Below are 23,172 nucleotides of genomic sequence, written 5' to 3'. Positions count from 1 at the left end.
TACACCTTGTTTCATGTAGCTATTGTTGTGGGCTATGAGAACGCCAGACCAGTTCACCAGATCTGTTCTAGAAGCAGCACAATCCAATACCAAGGAAGATCAGATAACCTAGATACTGGGTAATTTTGTGATTTTGTGATTAAATGTGTGAGCCAATATAGATCTGTTTCAGTTAGTACTACAGCTGAGCATGTTGGCACTAAAATAATACACTATTACCACAAATACTTATGGTTGTTTCTGGACATAACCAGGGGTTTACTCTGTTTTTCTTCAGCTTGGTGTTCTTCACAACGTTCTCGAGAAACTTCAGAACAGAAGAATGGATTCATGGGACAGAAGACAGAGCCGCCTCCCTAGTGTAAGTCCAATAAGAGGTTATATGTGACAGATTCCTTACAGGTTATATCTCAGAGGATCTCAGATTTTCACATCTTCGACTGTTGAATAAATATAAAAACCTTTTAGATTTTGTCTGTGCATCACAACATAACTATAAAGACAGATTTGTAGTGTCACAGACAAACAACAATTTATCAACTTTAAAACTGGTAGCCTTAGTACAAAGTGAAAATTCACTATACTCAAAATTATTTAAAGATTGAATTACACACTTGTCATATGAGGCCATCTAATGGTTGATTGGAGTTTCACAATGTCTGTCTGGTTTTGGGGCTATGAGGAAGCTACAGCAACTGCTCGACACTTCAGCAAGCAGATATAAAAAGTATAATAATGATATTTTGCTTTCTATTGTCTGTGCATATGTGTCATTTCCCCAAAATGTGTTTGCAGTGTAATGTTGGTGATTTCTGCACAGCGAAAAAGGGACCACGATTTGGCCAACTATGTGACTGTCCAAGAGGGTCAAAGTGCAACCACTTCTTTCTCAAATGTTTGTGATTGATGGCATTTCATACTGGATTTGACTATTTTTGTCTTGAGTTTTGATTTATACATTTTATAATCTATCATGCAAGTGTTCTTTATATAATTTTCCTGTGAAAGGTTTTGAATTAATGTTCATGTTTATTTGATGAACTGTAGGCAAATACTTTATTTTTAAATAAAATGTGGTTTACATTTTTAACCGTTGTAGGAGAGCTTATTTGAAATATGTTCACAGGCACACATACCAATTTCAATTTGTATTTGAGGTATGTCCTTCTTTTATGTTGAGATAAGGTCCAAATATTTTTTTACAACTTGGACCAAATCTAGGATACTCGTGAATGAACCATAAACATGCGGGCAAATACATATTTTTACATTTTAATTACATGCAACAACATTAAATGTTCTGTAGTACTTTAGTACTCAGGTTATGGATATGTTAACAAAGCATTGGGACTTTAGTAAGAAGAAACATAACAGATTACATCACAACCTTAAATAACTATATATTGTTGTACTGCATTAACAGCAAGCACTTTTGATCTCAAACTGAAAACTTAAGGCATGAGAAGGAATTATACAGATGACTGATAAATAACACCGTGTTTAAACCCTCAATATAATCAAGTAAGACAGACACATTTGTATCCATAAACGATTACACCTTGGTATATACATACTCAATAAGGCCACTACATGAAGAAATGACATTAAAGTGCAGTAAAATGCTCACAATGGTAAATGAGGTAGTTCAACTTTGGAGGAGACTATATGGATTCGATCTGCCGACGGACCTTCTCTGAGGCAAGGCGGTCCAAGCCACGCTGACGGGCAATCACAAGTAGGATGAAGACAACTGTCAGAGTCATCATGACTCCCTCAAACTTCCAGAAGAGCTTTTCCTCCTGTCTTAAAGAGCGGCAGCTGACAGAACGATCGACAATTAAGACTGATGCTAAAGTCTTGAGTCTGCTTCACAAAGCTTATTGCAGTATCTCAGATTTAATTTATAAATTGTCATATAAATTCCAAACAAGTTCCTTTCCCTGTAAATCCATTCCAAAGTGTTATATTTGTTATCACAGTTACCTAGCTTTTAAAAATTGTAATAATTTTCATCAACTCAATGTTATTTAGGAAATCAAGGACAACAAGCCTACCTCTTCTGTTCAAGTTTGTTAGACTTTGAACAGTTAATCTGCTCAATGAATCCAGTTAAGTGACAAGGTGGCCACGATTTCTAGGAGTGGGGTAATAAATACATCGTAACAATTTGACAATCAAATAATATTTCTGATTAAAATTTGGAAATATGTGTTTTCTCTTACCATCTGAAAAGGTGTACACTGGGCACACAATGCCAAAATTGTAAACTCCTCTTCCTGCCAGCAATGAAGGGATGAAGTGCTCATGGCTGCAATTAAAATTAGGAGTTATTCTTATCTGCTATTTTGCTGTTGGCCCGAAAAACCGTTGGGAGATGTACACTAATTAAGAGTTTTGGGTGGGAAGGTAACTATAGGACTACTGTAGCTTTTGAGCTCTAGATCCACTGAAAAACTGACAACGGGTAATACAATTAAGTAAAAAAAAAAAAAAATGTAGGCCTACCTGTTGCACGTTCTTTTAATGAACGAGCAGCACCGTAGACACTTTAAGAAAGCACACTTTGTTAGAGACTAGGTAACTCGGTCAGTGTGGTTTCCACGAACATATTCCAGCGGGCCTACCTGAGCGGCAAGGAGATGGCATAGATCGACAACACTAAAGTTGGTGAACAGCGCATTCTGCTGGCCAATGGCAAAGGTACAATCACAAAACTGCAACAAAACTTCTAAAAGAATAGTTCGACAAAACATGAACAAGTTTTTCAAAATAATAGCAAATACGTGTTTTAATAAACGAACTACCAATAATATACTTTCACTACCCATCAAATTCATGCTGTACGAAGTCGTAACTCTTGTATACTTTATGAATACACCGCATGCTTGCTCACACATAGCAAGTTAAGGTAAATAGCCTACAAAGTTTGTGGCTTACCTCGAAATGACGTGCTTGTATTTCAGTGTTTCCATTTGACAAATGTAGATAGGTTTTTCACGATTTCATAGTAAGATAATTCCGACCGATGAATGTTTGCTTACAAGTCAGTAGCCATCTTGCATTTTCTTCAGTTCCTGCTCAGTTCATGTGACCATGTTTTCAAACATTAATGCCGTTTCCTTTGCTAGTCACTTTGTTAGCCGTCCGACGTTAAGAAAGGTAAGCTAATGTTCTCTTATCGCCAGTAATAAGACTAAGACGGCTATGGAAATGAGAAAATGGTTGAAGTATGTAGCATAACCGCTATGTTTAGGTTTTTATTTGGTTAAACTGCATGCATGTTAAAATGTTAAAACAATATGAAACCTTATATCCAACATTTTCTTGATTAACTAAAGCAAATCCTTTTCTTTTTTTTTTTACATTTTTAGATTCACAAAAACACTTCTGGACTAGTTTGATGACAGTTTAGTTTTTAACGTTTAAACTTAGAACAGTATCAAAAACTTAAGGAACTTTGTACAGTATCAAAAACAGAACAAAAAACAAAATATTCAAACTGCTGTCAAACCTGTCATTACCATAGTTGTCCTGCACAAAAACAAACTATTTAATAAACAGAACAAAACTGATCATGCTAAACATCCCCCCCAAAAAGTAAACAGTTGTAGCTCTTACATGAGAAATTGAATTTTTTCTTCAGAATTTTAATTTAATATCCAATATAGTCGGCACCGGCCATAGACATGTAATCATCCAGCTGTGCATCCAGATTGCTCTTGGACATGGACATGTACTCGTCAAGCTCGTTGTCCAGCTGCTCTTTGGTGATGAACAAGGGTCCTCTAAAAGTGCCACGACCCCTGTCTCCAAAGGATGCCCTGGCCCTGAAGCCTCCCCTCGTGACGGAGCTTCCCCTAGCACCAAAACCTCCCCTAGCACCAAAACCTCCCCTAGCACCAAAACCTCCCCTAGCACCAAAACCTCCCCTAGTACCAAAATCTCCCCTAGCACCAAAATGTCGCCTGGTGTTGAACGCTCCCCTGGTGTTGAACGCACCCCTGGTGTTGAAACCTCCCCAGTCTCCAAAACCTTGCCTAGTGCCAAAACCACCGTGCCCTCTTGTGCCAGTCTGATCCAGAGTGAGACCAACTCCCCTTCTTCCTGCAGAGGGACATAAGGAACAGAATATTCTGCATGCTGAATGTGTGTTTCTTTCATAATCCATGTGCAACAATCTAAAGTAGTTCTCTCACCTCTTCCTCTTTGGTACCAGGCTCCTTGGGTTAACAGCGCTCCAGAGCTGGTCACCAGACCACCCTGCATCCTCAGCGCAGAACGCAGCTTCTTTCTGGCAACACTGTTCCAGCCGTGCCTCGGACCCACGCCTGCAAATTACGGAAATGTTTGACAGGGGAAGCGCTGGTCATTAAAACTATTAACTCAAACCTTCATTGTAAAGTGTTGCACTTTAATCCCTTATTTAGACCATGAGCATAAGCTGAATCAATCAGTTAAATAGTTAGGGTTAACCTAAGGATGAAACCTAAGGATACCAAAGGAACACTTGCTCTGACCAGTCCTACTTACACACAGAGGGGAGTCCTACTACACATATACAGATTCAGATAACCTCATTCGTAAGCAGCATGAAAAAGAAACCACATATACTCACTTCTAAAATTGAAGCCTGGTTTAAATGAACCCTCTCTGACCCTCCTCCAATGGTACCCTTCTCTGGATGTGTCTGGCAGTTCCCTCATGGAGAACCGTCTGCCAGCACCCCTCCACGATCTGGCCCCCAAGGGCTGGCCTAGCCTGGCCAGCACATTGGCTTTTCCCAGACGGTGCTTCAAGCTCTGCAGAATAAAGCATTGGGGAAAATACATATCAAAAGGTCAAAAAGGGATTATATATGTGAAGGTATTTGATGTGGACAAGAGATGTAACACATTTCAACAGATTGCCCTTAAGTCCCAACCGATAGGTCAAGAGGTGGGGCTACTGCTTATCCAGACTACATGCATTGTTTCCCTCTTCCTCCAGAGTACCCTATGCTGCAGGGCAACCAGTACTGATGGTCTGTCTTCCATCTGCAGGACTAGCTTTCTGTTCCTGAAGCTGGCCTCCTTCTGCTGCAGGTTGGCCTCCACTACCACTTGGTCAGGTCGACTCTTCAGCATGATGGTGAAGCTGTCAGGGGCAACGGAGGGTGATGGACAGAGTTGAGGGATGTGGAGAGGCGAATATGCCTTAAAGGTGAGTTGAAAGCTGGTTCAAATAGTATGCATACTGCTAAGAGGGCAGAGGCCTTAATGTGTCCAGGACATTTGGGAGGTTGTGCATGTGGAACAGGCCTATGCCATTCCTCTGCACCGCCACCTACAACTCAAAATGTGGTGGCTTACATTTCAGCAGGTGTGACGGATTTGAAGGGATTTGTATGCACCTGGTACACACCATTTCACACATACATGGAAACTCGGAAAGTTTAGCGAAAACAAAATTGTTATAGTGTGAGAAGAATAAAAGGCGATGAAAGTAAGCGCTGTATATTTTCTTACCGTTCATGGAGAGGGACTGTTGAAGTGCTGCTAAGCACGAGTTTCTCAGCAGTTGGTGGCAAAGACATTGCGTCCTTGATGGTAGGACTAGCCAGCAAGAGATAGTAATATATTTGAACTTTTAAGTTGTCAGTATTTATTCACAGATGTATTTCGCATGGTACCAGCTAACGCCAAAGCTAGCTATCAGGTGACCTAATTCTTCCTATTAAACTGGTATATTGAAGATGCTGACTATGAAAATTCCTAAGCCATTTTGGTGAACAGGTAGCAGCCAGGCTAGTGATCAGGCGCTGTTTGCTAACGTAACTTTAGTTAGTTGCTAGCTAACGTTAACAGCGTCAAAAAACAAAAGCTTTGTCAGCCTATACTCACCTCCACCAATAAGCAAAAGATGATATAGCTAGCTGCTCTAACTTGAACCTCGTAAGACTTCCCAACCTCCTAACAATGACAGAGGAATTAGAGCTAGCTAGCTGGCTTAATTTCGACGCGCTATGGATAGTGTTTACTGTAGTTGCTGACTGTAAATTTCAAAACTACGGAGAGGCCGAAATGTCAAACCTATAATCAAACATTGAGACACCTATATTTGGGCCACCAAATATTTAGGTTTGAGTTGCTTAAGGCGGTTCAATTTGTTGCTAAGAACTGCTGAATGACGTTGTGATGACATTAGGTGAGTTCGACATCATGCAGCGCTGCAGCCGTATTTATTCTGACACCTTCAGTTTCGCCAATGCTCAAATCCGGACTAAACAGTTACATATTTGTTGAAGAAAGGGTTTAAGTCCGCCTCTTCACTAACTATGTTTAATTGAGTTCTGGTTGTATTATCAATCTGCTGATTGATTGGAGAAAGAGTTTAACATAGCCCAAAACATAAAATTACAAATTTCAGTGCACCGAAAACAATTACATTCGCAAACATGCAGTTCGTCAGAGATAAAGTAAGCAAACAAGAGCTGTAGCGGAGCCAGAGGGGTGTCCGGGGTGGCTCTGGGTTAGGGTTAGCCACCCTGGGTGCCACTCCAAAATGTAATTCGCTATTTGAAATTTGATGCTGATTGACATTTCATTTGACCTCTTGTTGAAAGAAGCATTTATTTTGCTGCGTTGCGGTGCATTATTCAAATCGAAGAGAGACATTTGTTGTGAGATACAGAAGAATAAGAACAGACAGCAGTATAAAAAATATTTCCACAAGCTCTTATCGCGATTGAAAAAGGCCTAATATTTGAAGTAAGTTTTAAGGTTTGCATTGGGTTTAGGTTTCCTGAATTTTTTTTACGAATGTTGATTAGCCTACAGTAGCTGTGTAAGTTAATGTTGGAACTTCGACTCCAATAACAGACAAACTGAGATAGTCAGTAGGCTTACTCCGACTTTTATTTTATTTTATCCACCTTATTCTCAGGGGGTCTACAGAAATGTAGCCTGGCTTCCAGACCAATTTAGCCACGCCCACAAAAAAATGTGGTCGGTAGGTTGGGTCTGGAGGGGCTCGTATTGGGGACAAACTATATAAAACCAGGATCTGGGCGGACCAATGAAATGGTCAGGGCAGGCTTTATACAATGATGGACAGATGATCAATAGTAACGTAATCACCCACGTCACGAAAGAGCGCTTGGGTTTAATATATAGGACTTTTTTGTGGGTTAGTGGTGTTCTGGTCCAGGTACACAAGCACCCAGCCGTTTCTTTTTCACCTGACGATTAAACTAAAACCCAGGACCGGTGATGTGGGCCCTTACAAAAAAGAAGTATACTTCAAGTTTATTTTGTAAGTATACTTAGTATAAAAAGTATACTATTATCATGTTACTTAAAGTATACTAGCAGTGTACTTATTTATATACTTTTTTTGTACTAAGTAAACTGAATTGGCCCACTTTTTAGGTAATTAAGTACACTTTAAAGTACACTTATAGTGTATTTCAAGGTTTACTTTTGAATACTGCAAAGTAGCCTGTGTAGTGCACTTTCAGTTCATCAAGTATATACTTCTTAAAGACCCTCAAAGTATACTTTGCCATACTTTCAAGTGCACTTTCATTTAATTGAAGTACTTCAAGAAGTTAAATTCTAAATTAAATGTATTCTTACTTATACATTTATTAAAATGTCATGGGCCCCTCAAACGCCTCAGCTCTTAAGTCACTTGGCGAGAACGGGGCCCTCGCAACATTTCACTGCAGATTCTTAGTTGACTGAAGTTGATCACTGAGTCAGCATAATCGCTACAAGAATCCACCCGTTCTTATCAAATCTAAAAGTCATTTAACTCATGGTTTCAATGGTAAACCAGCACAACAATGACAATTACCACGCAACAAAAAACTACATTCTAAGCAGACACATTTAAAAAACGAAATTCATGAAGTTACATTTGTATTTCGAACAAACGGCAAACTTATCAGCAAATGTTAACACTATTTACCGCCTTGCATCATGGGAATTGACTAGCCAAAGAGCCACACTATCTTCATTATTTCATGTCGTTATTTCGTTCTTCAGTCAGTTTGACAGTATAACCTTCAAATGCATAATGCAACCCTTCTGTCTGCTTCTTTCTCAAGTAGCTTTTTCGTTTTTTTCCATTAATACTCCAATTGATAATTATTAGTATAAGATTATAGGGCTTCAGAATGTTTTGGCAGTAATTAAGGTCACAGCTTCAATACCAAAAAAGATTCAATGTGCAATGCATAATAGATTTTCATACACATTAATAATTAGAATGAGATGGATCTAAAATGTTTTACCTGTAATGTACTTAAAAATTATTTTGACTGTTTTTGCTGTATAATAATAGAAAACGTACATCCTACTCCAGAAGAAATGTATACCGTTTTCTGTTTCTAAGCATACTTCTTAAAAGTACATCAAAAGTGAACTATTTTCTAAGTATACTTAAAAGTATATCAAAAGTGAACTATTTTCTAAGTATACTTCTTCCAAAAGTTAACTATTTTCAAAGCACACTTAAAAGTATATCAAAAGTGAACTAAAAGTGTACTATCCATATTTTAGTATACTTATAGTATACTTTAATATACTTCTTGGAGGCACTGAGCTCTATGTCTGCTTTAAGGTAGATAAGGTTGTGTCCCACCTCCTTTATTAAAACGCGACCAACTTTATTGCTGTGGGGGTAGCTAGCTAAGACTCGGAGCTTTTCAGGTTATTTATCGCTTCACCGTCCGTATAGCAACAGAGTTAATAAAGTAGCTAAATATGCTAGTGTAGGCTACGTTATTTGAGGCCACTTTTTCAGGTCGGGCTCCCATCCCGCGATAGTAAAAGGTAGAGGTATGATCAAACTGTCCCGATTCAGGTGTAACAGGCTGTGTTCTCACATGTTTAATTTCGCATCAGAATTAGCTTACCGCAATGACAGTTTATGAGCGTTACCATGACAATCGCCGGCTCCGGAAGGCGCGCCCATAATTCAGGAAATGGATCATGGGAGCTAAGAAAAAGGTGGATAATCCGGTTTTAGAACAAAAACGTTATCCTGGTCCTAACCAGACCCTCGTACATTTCATTTGGACAGAGGGTCTGGGATCGCTCCATTGACAAGCGTTAACTTCCTTGAAGGCGGGTCCTCTGTTGAAGTTTAAAACTATTGGATCTGCCCAGAGCCACTCTGATCTGCCATAACCAATCGCAAGCGTTCGCCTTAGCCAACTCCTTTACCACTACTGTAACGGAGCTAGCTGCAGTAGCTGGAAAATCAAACTTTTCCCGAACCCCGTGGGGAGGAGGGCCACAACATCATGGCCACCAACAAAACTCAGCAAGGAATGTTCTTGCTCCGGCTTTAACTTATGGATATTCGGCAGCATTGCCACAACCGCAGAATAGCTTCGCTCGCATCTTTCTCCGCCATTACTGAACTACTCAAACTAGTGCACGACATTAACGTCATCGTTCTCAGCCACTTCCTCTGTTCGCTGATTGGACCTACAAAAAATGTGTTTCTGAAAACCGTCTTCAAAGTCAAACTCCCAGACCTAGTACAGAAGCAAAATCCAAATTGAGCGGAAGTATGTAGGAAGGCAGAGCCAGGCTAATACTGTCCTATGATGATCGAGGAATAACGTGGTCCCGGTTCTTGAGACACCACCAGATAGAAAACCAGGAAATTATGTACTCGATGAAGAGAGTTTGTGCAACTTTGGCTCTTTATCAGAAAATGACGTACCCGAATGAAGAGAGTTTGTGTAACTTTGGCTCTTTAAATTGATTGTCAAGAGCGTTTCCATGGCATTCAGAACTATACAACCACGCAAATCGCAATTTATATCTGAAATGCAAGAGCAGTCATCAATCAAAACAGGCACTTTATGTAGCAAGCTTTGTCAAAATACGTTTATTTTAATTACAAAAATGTGGTCGTTTTTGAAGTCAGAAGTTGTTTGCAAAGCAATTTGTTTTGCAAGTTTTTAATTAATGACTGATAAGGCCGTCAGAGTTCTCCTTGATGCTAGCTAACGTTGTTAGTTAGTGGGTTGATGCTAACGTTGTTAGTCACTTTTTTGCTTTCAGTTACATGTAGGAACATATATCGGTATTACATTCTTAGACATATCCAATGTTTATCAGTGTTTATTATAACCAAACCATCCTCAAATCTCAAAGCAAAACAGCTATTTATCAGCCTGCCTTTCAGGTCCACAACCGCTGGTACCCTGAGTGTGCTTCCTGCCTACCAGCCTCCTAGCCCTACCTCATGCTCTGCATCCAGCGCTGGTCCCAGTCTCCTGCTCTGCATCCAGCGCTGGTCCCAGCCTCCTACCACATATGATGTGGTCATTGACCTGATGGCTAATCTAGTTAAAGGGATAGAGCCATCAGATCTGTCATCCGATCTGATTGTGAACATGGTCGTGTTCATTCTCTACCTGGCTGCAAAGTCTAATATTTATTCAGCCCTGGAAGCCATTACGTAAGGAGCTGAGGATGGTCTACTCCTGCCCCTCAGACAAGATTATCAGGTCTGTCCACAGACAGCTGAAGAAGAGGCTGGTGTCCCGGGATGCCCTGAGACAAGCACTGAGTCAAGGCAGTGAGGAGGTGGCTGTTATCATAGTCAGCAATATCAGCAGTATCTGGACATGCTAAGAAACTTATGGCTCAATCTCAAGTCCTCCAGTTTTACAGCTCCATCTGTGATTTTTTTTAATGTATTATACCAGGACAATGTCTGCAGACAGTGATGTCTGCTTAAAAACCTTAGAGCCTGAAAGCACCACTAATAACACCTGGGGCCTATTCCATAAAGGCCGCTCAAAAAAGCTACACTTTAAGTCTTAAACCAGACTTGAATAAGTTTAATTAGTCAAGCGGGGCTTAAGCGGTTCCATAAAGGTCAATTTCAGCTCACGCAGTCCTACTAATTCAAGTCAGATTTACGTAGTCAAGCTAATTGCGCGTGCACCCTATTTTTTAACAGCCCGAGAGGTAAAACATGGATCATACAATCCACCACAGCAAAAGCAATGCACACGGCCACATGACTTCTTCCAGAAAGAACGTCCCCTTTAAATCGTGTACAATGACAGCTCCCTCATCCACCGCTTCAGTCAAAGTAAAATGACCCGCCATGATTGACGTCGTGAACGTAGAGCTTCGTTGATTAAAAAATACCCTCTAAACTAATCTAAATGGACTCTTTTGACATCGTTTAAAATAAATAGCCTACTATTAATGAAAACATTATCCAGTAGCCTAGTGCTAACTTTTTAACATGGGTTTAGGTTCGTTTTGCAATTCTAGGCTACTGTTAACAATTACATTGCTATGATAATATACTCGGATAATTTAGATTGAGATGTAGGCCTATGCCTGATGCCTAAACATTTGAAATCACAAACTAACATCCATACATTTAACGGCTATGGTGCGTAGCCTATCAAAGCATTGTTCATCATTGTTTAATGCATTAGGCTAAATGTTGTAGCCTATGTAGGCTATTTACGTTGATTTTCTATCAATGTTGAACTGATGAGAATGAGAAAATGAGAATATACGTGGTAAATCATCGTCTTCCCGTTGGGCCAGTGTTACAGGGACGTCTGGTTAAGCACCAAGTCACGCTAAACCTGACAGTTAGTCTGACCCTGACCAGGGGTGCGTTTCCCGATAACGATGGATCGTAGCTGTTACGAGGGTTCTCTACGATGAAAATAACGATCCATCGTTATTTCTTACGTGCGTTTCCCGAACATGCTCGTAAGGAGAACCATCGTACGTATCTCTTAAGTTGCACTTAACAAGACGCTGTCCATTGTACTGAAATGTGATTCTTCTGACGCAACTTGAAGACTTTAAAATTAAAACGTTAACCTAAATATTTGACGAATTACGGTACACAAAAAAATATTTTCTGTAGCTACAGAAAACTTTACATTTATTATAGGCTACTTATTTGAGTACTTTTCAATGTGATGCTACATGAAGGTAAAGACAATAAGGTGAACGTGCAAACTATGCTGCATCTGAGTTTTACACCGGTGTTAGGACCTTGCAATCAGCGACACAGGATGCTAAATACCAATAGGAGGTATTGGAAATTAAGTGGGCTCGTCTCCAAATTGAGGTGAGGAAGCTTTTGTTTGAAGAGATGAAGTTCACAAGGCCCTCCATTTCTGTGCCTATTCTTCTGCCCAATCAACAAGGTAGTGTCACATTTAGGTTACCTTATAGCCTAAAGCATACAATGTTTATTTAAAGTAAAGGCTGAATTGTGTATTGTATCATATATTCAGTGTTGCCTGTCCAATCCTTACATGTTTACCTTATAGATCCATGTGAGGAGCAGGAGCAGGGAGAAAAAACTCCCATAAAACAACTATTTCTCAAATTACTTGTGCCTTGGTTTTTAACTCTTCTTGGTACTCCACTTTCCATAGGCATATATATATGAGTCCTATATTTACTACTTGATTGAACTACAAGGTTAAAAACAATGCATATGAATGGTATCACACATGGCATGTCCCAGCTAGCATCCTAAACAATTCAATGTACAAATACAAGCATCTCAATCCAACATGTTTACTGTCTTATTTTCTAGTGCTGACTATATCTACAATCTTGCATAGGCCAACAGCTTCACAAGACCATGTTTGCAATCTCATAATTATCACATATTGGCCACAAATGACATTGTGACAAATGACAAACACATAAGTAATGAATACCCCATGTCTTCAACATGGAATCATTGTTTCTGACATGAATAATCAACTCTACTTTAATTGATGGTTGATCAATTATACTCATTATGAGTGTAAGATATTTCAGATGACATCATGATATCATGATGCTCCTGAACCACATAGAAGCAGACCTGCAGAGGCTAACAAGGAGGTCCTTTGCACTGACCCCTGTAACCCAACTACTGGCAGTGTTAAGGTTCTATACCATTGGCAGTTTTCTGGAGGTTATTGGAGATGGACATGGGCTCGCCAAGGCCTCAGTGTCAAGATCTGTGCAGGCTGTCACAACTGGATTACTTTGCCACATCCCAGACCACATCTAATTCCCCATATCAGAGGGGACAAGTCTGCAGTGCAGGACTTAGGCTATCTTCAATGGCTTTTATGATTTTCGTACGAGTTTTCACTCCCTCCCAGCCCCTTCACCCTGTGTGACTTCGTAGTCAACCCTGTGGAGTCTTTCCATTTCCTGGGCGCCACCATCTCCTAACATCAGGCTCGGCTCTGCCACCAGCCTCTTCATCCACCGGGCTTGGCGTGCTACCAGCCCTATAATTCTAATAAACATCTTCAATGTTCAATTGTTGTTGTGTTATTGTACTCGTAAAAGCGTTACGTTAATGCATTTCTAGTTTCTATTGCACATTACAACAGCCATATTTCAATGTTATAGTATTTTGAATAAGACTGACATTTGTTTTTTAAATACCTTCATTGCATGCGCCAAACCCACTAAATCAAATTATTTTGTGTAACCTAAATTTACTTGAGGATAAACCGGATTCTGATATTTTTTCGGCAGTTAAACTTGTATGGTTCACTAAGAAATATTCCAGTTCCAGCGTAACTGGCGTAAAAAGAGAATCAGAAAAATCTTATTTTCCATCGGAAGTAACTTTCAGCATGAGTTTAATGTAGTTTTCATGGTCGGCCTACGCGTGTCTCCACTGAGTCTCTGTGCTACGATGCACTTAGCGATCTACGACTGGTCTGGAGCTCTCGTTGATCTACGACGATTTTCAAGTGCCTCTTTAGCTACGATGGTTTCGGGAAACGGCCCGTACAACTAAGATCCATCGTACGATGGACTCTACGATCAACTTAGGCTTACGATGCTTTCGGGAAACGCACCCCAGACTAGTTTCGTAGCCTAAGTTGCCATAGTAACCGAGTTCGAACTACGTTGAGCTAGCTTTATGGAACCGAATGAACAAGAAATTAGTCCGACTAACTGACATAAGTCTGGCTTATTCGGTAAACTCGCTTTATGGAACAGGCCTCTGGAGTTTATGTGCTGGAATGACAAATATGCTTATTGTGGTTCACCTAGACACATTCAATGACATATTTGAGAGCCCCTTTATGAACCTGAATGATTGGACCTTGGTTGACAGTGCAGTCAGCAAATTCTCCAATGGCCTGTGGTTGAGGGTCACAAACAAGTAGAGCAAAGCAAATGTCTGCCTTGAGCCTAATTAAATATCTCAGTTGGTGCTATGTTTGCACAGTAAGCTTGTGCAGCATCACAACCTCACCAGTTTAACATTGTGGAGAACTGCACTGCATAGTCAACAAGTCTAAGCAGGAAGCAAATATTGGACTACTGGACAATCTTGTCATAGCTTTATCAGCCATGATGAACTAATACATATTATTATTACACATATTATCCCAATGGGACTGGGATTTGCCAGACTTCAGAGGAGTTACAGTAAGGCCAGGGGCCAGTTGCATAAACTTCGTTTAAGACTAGTTTTAGCCTTAGACTGTCTTAAATTGTTAGGTTAGACTAGTCTAAAACCTGTAGACTAAGCCTGTCTGTTGCATAAATAGTAAGACAGACATAATTTTTTGGTAAAAATGTTAGCCACCTCTCCCCCTGGCTAAACCTTTCGGTATAGGCTTAATTGCTATGCCAACGATCTGTTAGTAGGCTACCACATTATCTTAGCATAATTTATTATGAAAGGATTTAAGTTTGTTAATTGTAACTGCAGAAAATGTTGACTGGGTTGAAGTGAGTAGATGACAACATCACTCACTTCATTGACGCTAGCGCCAACCATCTGCATTGGAGTTGTTGATAAAGGAGATAGACTAGCGTTAGGGTAAAATTAAGAAGCTTAAAAATGCATACACTATTTGTTAATAGATAACCTTTTCAATATTTTATTCCTCCAATAGATATAGGTTTTTATCAGCTTTAAATATATCAATCTTTTGCTGTAAAGTGTTTCTGTTTTGTCCGCTATCTTTAAGAACAGCACAAGAAAATGAGTCGACGTTCCCAGCCATGGTCAGTGAAACTGTAAAGCAGAATTTTATGTTGACGATTGTCTGAAGGGTTCAGCTTCTGAAACGGAAGCTATTCAGCTGAAAATGATATCATCGCTCTGTGTGGAAAGGGAGGCTTTGTGTTGGAAAAATGGACAAGCAACAGTCGGGTTGTTCTGCAAGCCATCCCATAGGAGCAGAGAGCCAAAGAGGTGAAGATTTTGGATATTGACAAGCTTCCAGTGGAAAGGGCTCTTGGTCTCCAGTGGTGTGTGGAAACGGAAGCTTTTAAGTTTAAAATGGAAGTAAAGCATCAGGCCCTGACCAGGTGTGGCATGCTATCTGTGAACAGTTCTGTGTATGACCCGTTGGGATTCTTAGCGCCAGTGACATTACAGGCAAAAATGATGCAGCAAGAACTGTGTAAGCAAGGTTGTGGATGGGATGACGCCTTGCCACAGGACATCTGGCAGCGGTGGAAGAAGTGGTTGGAGGAGTTGGGGCTGCTGGCGGCATTTAGTGTTGATCGGTGTATCAAACCTGCTGACTTCGGAACAGTAAAACAAGCACAGTTACACCACTTTTCCGATGCTAGCGAAGAAGGCTATGGGACTGTTACATACATCCGCATGGTGAATCAAGAAGACCATATCCATGTAGCCTTTCTCCTTGGCAAGGCTAGAGTAACGCCTCTAAAGTCGGTGACCATTCCTCGACTCGAGCTATCTGCAGCCGCCCCTTGCTGCCAAAATGGATGCTATGATTAAGTTAGAGATGTGTGTGCCTCTTCAGGAAACGGTGTTTTGGACTGATAGCACGTTTGTGTTGAAGTACATGAACAATGAAGACCGACGATTTCACACATTTGTTGCCAATCGAGTAGCCACCATTAGGGATCTGTCAGACCCTACACAGTGGAGACATGTCAGTACGAAGGAAAATCCAGCTGATTATGCGTCTAGAGGGCTGAAGGTTGCAGGTTTCTTAAGTGCCAGAAAATAGTTGGAAGGACCAGAGTTTCTCTTGAAAGAGGAGGAAATATGGCCAAAGATCACATTGGATGTCTCATTGGATACAGGAGACAAGGAAGTGAAAAATGAAGTTGCGTCTAACACTGTCAAAATTGACGCTCTCACCCCCATAGACCAGCTTGTCGCATATTATTCAGACAGGAGAAGGCTCAAGAGAGCAGTGGCTTGGTATCTGCAATTTAAGTTCTGGATGAAAGAAAAAAGCTGTTGGACCCTTCACTGAATAAACACCAAGTGGCATACGACACCAGAGGCCGTCAGAGTACGCTTGCTGACTCCAGAAAGGGTGGTTTGACATTGGACGACTTACGAACCGCAGAACATTCCATCATTCAATATTGTCAGCAGCAGAGGTTTGCGGAGGAGGTTGAAGCCTTGATGGGAAACAACAGAATTTGCCGCTGAAGTCCCATCCATGTGTTGGATCCTGTTCTGCAATTTTAAATGATAGGCCTATTACTAAACTGTCAGAAGATCCACAAGATTTGGAACCCCTTACTCCAAACCACACACGCCATCATTTCCACCTGGAGTTTTCAATCCAGAGGATCAGTATGGAAGGAGGAGATGGAAGCAGGTGCAGTACCTTGCTGATCTCTTTTGAAACAGATGGGTGTTAGAAAGAATATTTACCATTGCTTCAAGAAAGACAGAAATGGAACGACAAGAAGAAGAACCTGGCTGTGGGAGACGTTGTGGCCATCATGGATCCATCCTGGTCTCTAGGAAGAGTTTTGGAGGTGTTCCCAGGCAGTCGTGGCCTGGTGAGATCAGTAAAACTAAAAACTAAATCCAACGTAATTGAGAGGCCAATTTCCAAGCTTTGTTTGGTGCATGAGTTTTAACAGTACTGTGCTAAAAGTTTATTGTGTCTGCATATTTTTTCTATTTTTTTGTTTTTGTAAATTCAGAATTGTCATTTACCATGCCAATTAGGGGCCAAATATGTATTTGTATTGTAATGGTTATGGTTGTACACTGGGTGGCGCTGTTTGGCTCGGCTATATCAGCCAGGGGGAGACAGGTAAAGCCAGGTGTTGACCCCGGAAGGGCAAATGGTTTTGACTGTTTCGGCGGAGTATTGCAACAAGATACTCGTGTATATGTCTTATTTGCACCAATCCCTAGAATTAAAAGTATTATCTCTTTAGCCGGACTTTGGACTTATTGAAGACAAGCAACAGGTAAAGCAATAGCCGCCTTGCGCGTCGTACCAGAGCCTGGGGCAACACTACCACAGCGCAGCATTGGGCTGGCTGTCACAGGCAGGATAGGCTGTGCAGGCGTTTGGCAGAGTGGCAAAGTTGGCTGGTGATCCTGGAGGCACAGGTAAAAACAAAGTTAGCAAAACAAATGATAATATAACAAAATACGTCTGAATGACTATGTGCAAACCGAGAGTATGACTACCAAGGTAGACAAAACTATAAATCGATGGAACGATGTGAAACCAGGGTTGATATACTGCGGGGCTGATGAGTTGATGGGAAACAGGTGTGGAGACTGAGGCAGTGCGTGTGGGTAATTGGGACTGGAGACCCTGGCCACCCCCACCCCAGGAAGACAGAAATAAACAAAAAAACACCACTAGGTGGCAGAGGTAGAGGGCATGATAGGAGGTTAATCAACATGTAGTACATTTAATTATGACTTATGTGACTTGGTGTGAACGTCAAAAGATATGGCCTGACAGCATTAAAGAGTGGTGAAGACTATAGCCTCAGTGGTTTCAAAGCACAACTAAAAGAATTGTTGAATACTTTTTGAAAATGATATATCTCTTTTTCTGCTTCCTTCTCCATTAATTGATGGTGACATGCTTAGTTTGTATTAGTTTTATCACAAAGCATTTAAAGATGAAATAAATATATTTAATATGTTTGTGAAAACATTCAATTCCAAACACAAACACATTTTCTCTCTGGAGGTTACCTCAGCTGGATCCCACCTTGACGTCGGCTCTGAGCTTCACATAAAGCTTAATTAATCTCCAACTCTCTTCACTAAAAATAGGTCATTACACATTTCCCAAGCCCCATTACAGTATATATCTAGGTAGCACACAGCCTTATCCACCTCAGCAATCCACATTGGAAACAGGAGTAAGAGTACTGGAACAAACATGCCTGTCATGAAAATGGAAACTCAGAGGTCAAAGGTCATGGATTCAATGATTGAATTGCAGAGAAGGGAACTTGACTTAATGACAAAAAGGGAAAAGGAGCTAACTGTTTTGTAAGAAAGTCAGCAGGCTTCTTGGTCTAGTGTGTCAGGACGGGAGCTAGGGACAATGTCGGCATTCCTTCAGGCCTGTGGAGGAAGAAGGAGAGGAGGTGAAGAGAGACGGGTCCTCAGCTCTGGACCTCCACAAAAGATTGTGTCTTCTCTTGTGACTGTGCTCTTGTGGTCCCCATCTCCATTGACGATGCCTAGGAATCACCCCCTCTGACTCCTCCTACTCCCGAGGCCCTCCTATTCAATCAGCAGGTCCTCCAGGCTTTGACTTCATTTAACCGTGTCACTGTTGGAGTTCTGATTCCTACCAGGTCTGAGACTTCGCCCACTGTAAAGTATTTACTCTACCGCCACAATCCTCGTCTGGCTCCCATCACCAACTTGACCTCTTAACGCAAAGAAGCTGCTGCAAGGACGATTGAAAGAACTCCAGCAGGTGGATCATTTTCATCATAATCATTATAGTCGTCGTCGTCGTCATCTGCCGCTTGTCCGGGGATCGGGTCGCGGGGGCAGCGACCTAAGCAGGGAGGCCCAGACTTCCCTCCCCCCGGCCACTTCCGCCAGCTCTTCCTGGGGGACCCCAAGGCGTTCCCAGGCCAGCTGAGAGACATAGTCCCTCCAGCGTGTCCTGGGTCTTCCCCGGGGCCTCTTCCCAGTGGGACGTGCCCGGAACACCTCACCAGGGAGGCGTCCAGGAGGCATCCTAATCAGATGCCCGAGCCACCTCAGCTGGCTCCTCTCGACGCGGAGGAGCAGCGGTTCTACTCTGAGCCCCTCCCGGATGACCGAGCTTCTCACCCTATCTCTAAGGGAGAGCCCGGACACCCTACGGAGAAAGCTCATTTCGGCCGCTTGTATTCGCGATCTCGTTCTTTCGGTCACTACCCATAGTTCGTGACCATAGGTGAGGGTAGGAACGTAGATTGACTGGTAAATAGAGAGCTTCGCCTTTCGACTCAGCTCCTTCTTCACCACGACGGACCGATGCAGAGCCCGCATCACTGCGGACGCCGCACCGATCCGCCTGTCGACCTCGCGCTCCATTCTTCCCTCACTCGTGAACAAGACCCCGAGATACTTGAACTCCTCCGCTTGGTCCAGGATCTCCTCCCCGACCCGGAGATGGCACTCCACCCTTTTCCGGTCGATTACCATGGCCTCAGATTTGGAGGTGCTGATTCGCATCCCAGCCGCTTCACATTCGGTTGCGAACCGCTCCAGCGAGAGCTGAAGGTCACGGCCCGATGAAGCCAACAGGACCACATCATCCGCAAAGAGCAGCGACCCGATCCTGAGGTCACCAAACCGGACCCCCTCAACACCCTGGCTGCGCCTAGAAATTCTGTCCATATAGGTAATGAACAGAATCGGTGACATAGGGCAGCCCTGGCGGAGTCCAACCCTCACCGGAAACAAGTTCGACTTACTACCGGCAATGCGGACCAAACTCTGGCACCGGTCGTACAGGGACCGGACAGCCCCGATCAGGAAATCCGGTACCCCGTACTCTCGGAGCACCCCCCACATGAGCCCCCGAGGGACACGGTCGAACGCCTTTTCCAAATCCACAAAACATGTGTAGACTGGTTGGGCGAACTCCCATGTACCCTCCAGGACTCCGCGGAGGGTATAAAGCTGGTCCACTGTTCCACGGCCAGGACGAAAACCACATTGCTCCTCCTGAATCCGAGGTTCGACAATCCGACGGACCCTCCTCTCCAGGACCCCTGAATAGACTTTCCCAGGGAGGCTGAGGAGTGTGATCCCCCTAAAGTTGGAGCACACCCTCCGGTCCCCCTTTTTAAAGAGGGGAACCACCACCCCGGTCTGCCAGTCCAGAGGCACTGTCCCCGATGTCCACGCGATGTTGCAGAGTCGTGTCAACCAAGACAGCCCTACAACATCCAGAGCCTTAAGGAACTCCGGGCGGACCTCATCCACCCCAGGGGCCCTGCCACCGCGGAGCTTTTCAACCACCTCGGCGACCTCAGCCCCAGAGATAGAAGGGCCCCCCCCGATGTCCCCAGACTCTGCCTCCACGTCGGAAAGCGTGTTGGTGGAATTAAGGAGGTCTTCGAAGTATTCCTTCCACCGATCCAGGACGTCCCCCGTCGAGGTCAGCAGCGCACCATCCCCACCGTATACAGTGTTGACAGAGCACTGCTTCCCCCTCCTGAGCCGCCGGATGGTGGTCCAGAACCTTTTTGAAGCCGTTCGGAAGTCATTCTCCATGGCCTCGCCGAACTCCTCCCATGCCCGGGTTTTTGCCTCCGCGACCGCCAAAGCCGCGTTCCGCTTGGCCTGCCGGTACACATCAGCTGCCTCTGGAGTCCTACCAGCCAATAAAGTCCGATAGGCCTCCTTCTTCAGCTTGACGGCATCCCTCACCTCCGGAGTCCACCACCGGGTCCGAGGGTTACCGCCGCGACATGCACCGACCGCCCTGCGGCCGCAGCTCCGGTCAGCCGCTTCAACAATGGAGGCCCGGAACATGGCCCATTCGGACTCAATGTCCCCGGCCCCCCCCGAGACATGATCGAAGCTCTCCCGGAGGTGGGAGTTGAAGCTCCTTCTGACAGAGGGTTCCGCCAGACGTTCCCAGCAGACCCTCACATTACGTTTGGGCCTGCCAGGCCTGACCGGCGTCCTCCCCCACCATCGAAGCCAACTCACCACCAGGTGGTGATCAGTTGACAGCTCCGCCCCTCTCCTCACCCGAGTGTCCAAGACATGCGGCCCCAAGTCCGATGACACGACTACAAAGTCGATCATCGAACTGAGACCTCGGGTGTCCTGGTGCCAGGTGCACATATGGACACCCTTATGCTTGAACATGGTGTTCGTTATGGACAAACCGTGTCTAGCACAGAAGTCCAACAACAAAACACCACTCGGGTTCAGATCGGGGGGGCCGTTCCTCCCAATCACGCCCCTCCAGGTCTCACTGTCATTGCCCACATGAGCATTGAAGTCCCCCAGGAGGACGAGGGAATCCCCAGGAGGAGCGCTTTCCAGCACCCCCCCCAGAGACTCCAAAAAGGGTGGGTACTCTGAGCTGCCGTTTGGTGCATAAGCACAAACGACAGTGAGGACCCGTCCCCCCACCCGAAGGCGGAGGGAGGCTACCCTCTCGTCCACCGGGGTGAACCCCAATGTACAGGCGCCGAACCGAGGGGAAACCAGTATTCCCACCCCAGCTCGACGCCTCTCACCAAGGGCAACTCCAGAGTGGAAGAGAGTCCAGCCCCTCTCAAGGAGACTGGTTCCGGAGCCCACGCTGTGCGTCGAGGCGAGGCCGACTATATCTAGCCGGAAACTCTCTACCTCGCGCACCAGCTCAGGCTCCTTTCCCGCCAGCGAGGCGACGTTCCACGTCCCTAAAGCTAACTTTTGCAGCCGAGGATCGGACCGCCAAGGCCCCCGCCTTCGGCCGCCGCCCGTCTCACACTGCACCCGACCCCCATGACCCCTCCTGCGGATGGTGAGCCCACTGGAAGAGGGTCCCACGTTGTCTCTTCGGGCTGTGCCCGACCGGGCCCCATGGGAAAAGGCCCGGCCACCAGGCGCTCGCCATCGAGCCCCACCCCCGGGCCTGGCTCCAGGGGGGGGCCCCGGTGACCCGCTTCCGGGCAGGGGCAACTGAGAACCATTGTTGTATTTCTTCATGGTTGGTTTTTTGAGCCACGCTTTGTCTGGTCTTTCACCTGGAACCTGTTTGCCTTGGGTGACCCTACCAGGGGCATGAAGCCCCCGACAACATAGCTTCCAGGATCACTAGGACACGCAAACCCCTCCACCGCGGTAAGGTGGTGACTCAAGGAGGGGTTCATTATAGTCATAGTCATCATTATAGTGCTTGTATTTATTTTTCCTTTTGATAAAAGCAGTGGTTAAAAGCTACAACTTGTCTGTTTATTTTTTGGTAGCCATAAACATGATGTTGGCTATGATTTGCCAAGGATGTTGAATTTAGATAACGCTGTGCTGTCTGATATTCACAAAAAAAGCATAAATCACAATATGCTCAATAACTGACTGTATAAATAGCAGACTAATGAGGATTAACGATTGTGTTATCTTCGGGTCATTGTGACCCTTCAGTCATTGTGACCCCCCCCACGTGTTGCGACAATTTTACCTCATACAAAAATAAAGTGAAGCATTTTCTTTTATCTGTGGGGCTGTCTCACACCCCCCAGAGCGCGAAGGTTAAAATAATATGCTTTTCATTTGTTTTCGTATTGGGTAATGTTGTCGCAGCACAACGATGGGTCATTGTGACCCGAAGGCAGCACAAAGGTTAAAAAGAACCATGATTTCATTGGTTCATTGCAATTTCTTCTCAGCTCAGTGATTCTTCCATGGAAGCTTATGTTCTGCTTTCAGGATTTTGCAAAAAAGAGGACTGACAAAGGGGGAAAAAAGGCCAAAGCCCAGTCATACATCGAACCACCGACTGTGGAGGAAGTCAGTGATAAAAAATAAGAGTAAGATTCAGAAAACAACATGAAGGAGAAGAAAAAAGAAAAAGAAGAATGTGAGAAAGAGGTGAGGGCAGATACTAGAAAGGCTATAGGGGGTCGTAAAATATGGGTGAAGACAGCAAGGCCCTCAGTGTAAGGATGTGAGAGTGCATACTGGTATGGCAGATTTAATTTTAAATGTATTCTTATAATTTACAGGTTTTTCCAGTTGCTGCTGCTCGAAGTCAGATGTGACTGTTGTTTGGATGTTTAACAAACATCACACACACACACACTGACACACACACACAGTTTTTCTCTCTTTCTCTTTCACAGAGACATCATGTTGACATACACACGTATGATCAGTTACACACCACCTTTCCTCAGACTTCTTTTTCATATTACAGATGCTTCACCAAATTTGTTCTGA

General features: G+C 43.6%; 2 protein-coding genes and 2 long non-coding RNA genes across 13 annotated transcripts in view; 2 read left to right on the top strand and 2 right to left on the bottom strand.

Moving 5' to 3' along the window:
• The window catches only part of LOC124472840, an 8,935-nt gene extending 7,509 nt beyond the window's left edge, over nt 1–1,426 (top strand). The window contains exons 6-7 of one of the 2 annotated variants that reach the window (XR_006956659.1): nt 278–361; nt 796–810. This is a non-coding gene — a long non-coding RNA (uncharacterized LOC124472840). Of the gene's footprint in view, nt 1–277 lie in introns of both variants that reach the window. The other variant, XR_006956658.1, reaches the window with a different exon arrangement.
• Nucleotides 1,257–3,144, bottom strand: LOC124472816 (protein JTB-like). Of its 7 annotated transcripts, none has more exons than XM_047027922.1 (6): nt 2,938–3,102; nt 2,625–2,728; nt 2,506–2,546; nt 2,223–2,308; nt 2,055–2,134; nt 1,257–1,818 (listed from the first exon to the last, which is right to left on the bottom strand). In XM_047027922.1, exons 2-6 carry the CDS (start codon nt 2,678–2,680, stop codon nt 1,662–1,664), a joined length of 420 nt encoding a protein of 139 aa, XP_046883878.1. In that variant the 5' UTR covers nt 2,681–2,728; nt 2,938–3,102; the 3' UTR covers nt 1,257–1,661. The 7 variants fall into 7 exon arrangements, 4 of the variants coding, with proteins under 4 accessions (XP_046883878.1, XP_046883861.1, XP_046883870.1 ...); XM_047027905.1 differs by having other exon boundaries at nt 2,625–2,684; nt 2,938–3,089; XM_047027914.1 differs by having other exon boundaries at nt 2,625–2,681; nt 2,938–3,089.
• LOC124472845 lies at nt 3,074–23,172 on the top strand. 2 transcript variants are annotated; one of them, XR_006956660.1, is made up of 6 exons: nt 3,074–3,159; nt 4,217–4,365; nt 5,040–5,199; nt 18,585–18,709; nt 22,663–22,824; nt 22,959–23,172. It is a non-coding gene; the product is annotated as an uncharacterized LOC124472845 (long non-coding RNA). The 2 variants fall into 2 exon arrangements; XR_006956661.1 differs by lacking the exons at nt 18,585–18,709; nt 22,663–22,824; nt 22,959–23,172 and adding an exon at nt 10,183–10,847.
• LOC124472804 (chromatin target of PRMT1 protein-like) lies at nt 3,627–6,261 on the bottom strand. Of its 2 annotated transcripts, XM_047027893.1 has the most exons (6): nt 5,880–6,261; nt 5,505–5,591; nt 4,992–5,133; nt 4,616–4,799; nt 4,197–4,328; nt 3,627–4,104 (listed from the first exon to the last, which is right to left on the bottom strand). In XM_047027893.1, exons 2-6 carry the CDS (start codon nt 5,570–5,572, stop codon nt 3,653–3,655), a joined length of 978 nt encoding a protein of 325 aa, XP_046883849.1. In that variant the 5' UTR covers nt 5,573–5,591; nt 5,880–6,261; the 3' UTR covers nt 3,627–3,652. The 2 variants fall into 2 exon arrangements, with proteins under 2 accessions (XP_046883849.1, XP_046883839.1); XM_047027883.1 differs by having other exon boundaries at nt 5,505–6,261.

The sequence above is a fragment of the Hypomesus transpacificus genome, chromosome 2, assembly GCF_021917145.1.
Source record: "Hypomesus transpacificus isolate Combined female chromosome 2, fHypTra1, whole genome shotgun sequence".
Taxonomy (NCBI): Eukaryota; Metazoa; Chordata; class Actinopteri; order Osmeriformes; family Osmeridae; genus Hypomesus; species Hypomesus transpacificus.
This window is presented reverse-complemented; position numbering and strand designations above follow the sequence as displayed.

Bases quoted from the DNA above. Each gene is read 5' to 3' on its own strand.
- LOC124472816 (XM_047027905.1), bottom strand. From the start codon at position 2,972: ATGGAAACACTGAAATACAAGCACGTCATTTCGAG. The intron at 2,685-2,937 runs GTAAGCCACAAA...GCCATTGGCCAG, and splicing joins TACAAGCACGTCATTTCGAG to CAGAATGCGCTGTTCACCAA. The intron at 2,309-2,505 runs GTAGGCCTACAT...TTTTAATTGCAG, and splicing joins ATTAAAAGAACGTGCAACAG to CCATGAGCACTTCATCCCTT.
- LOC124472804 (XM_047027883.1), bottom strand. From the start codon at position 5,572: ATGTCTTTGCCACCAACTGCTGAGAAACTCGTGCTTAGCAGCACTTCA. The intron at 4,800-4,991 runs GTACTCTGGAGG...TTTATTCTGCAG, and splicing joins TGGTTGCCCTGCAGCATAGG to AGCTTGAAGCACCGTCTGGG. The intron at 4,105-4,196 runs GTGAGAGAACTA...GTCCCTCTGCAG, and splicing joins CTGGTACCAAAGAGGAAGAG to GAAGAAGGGGAGTTGGTCTC.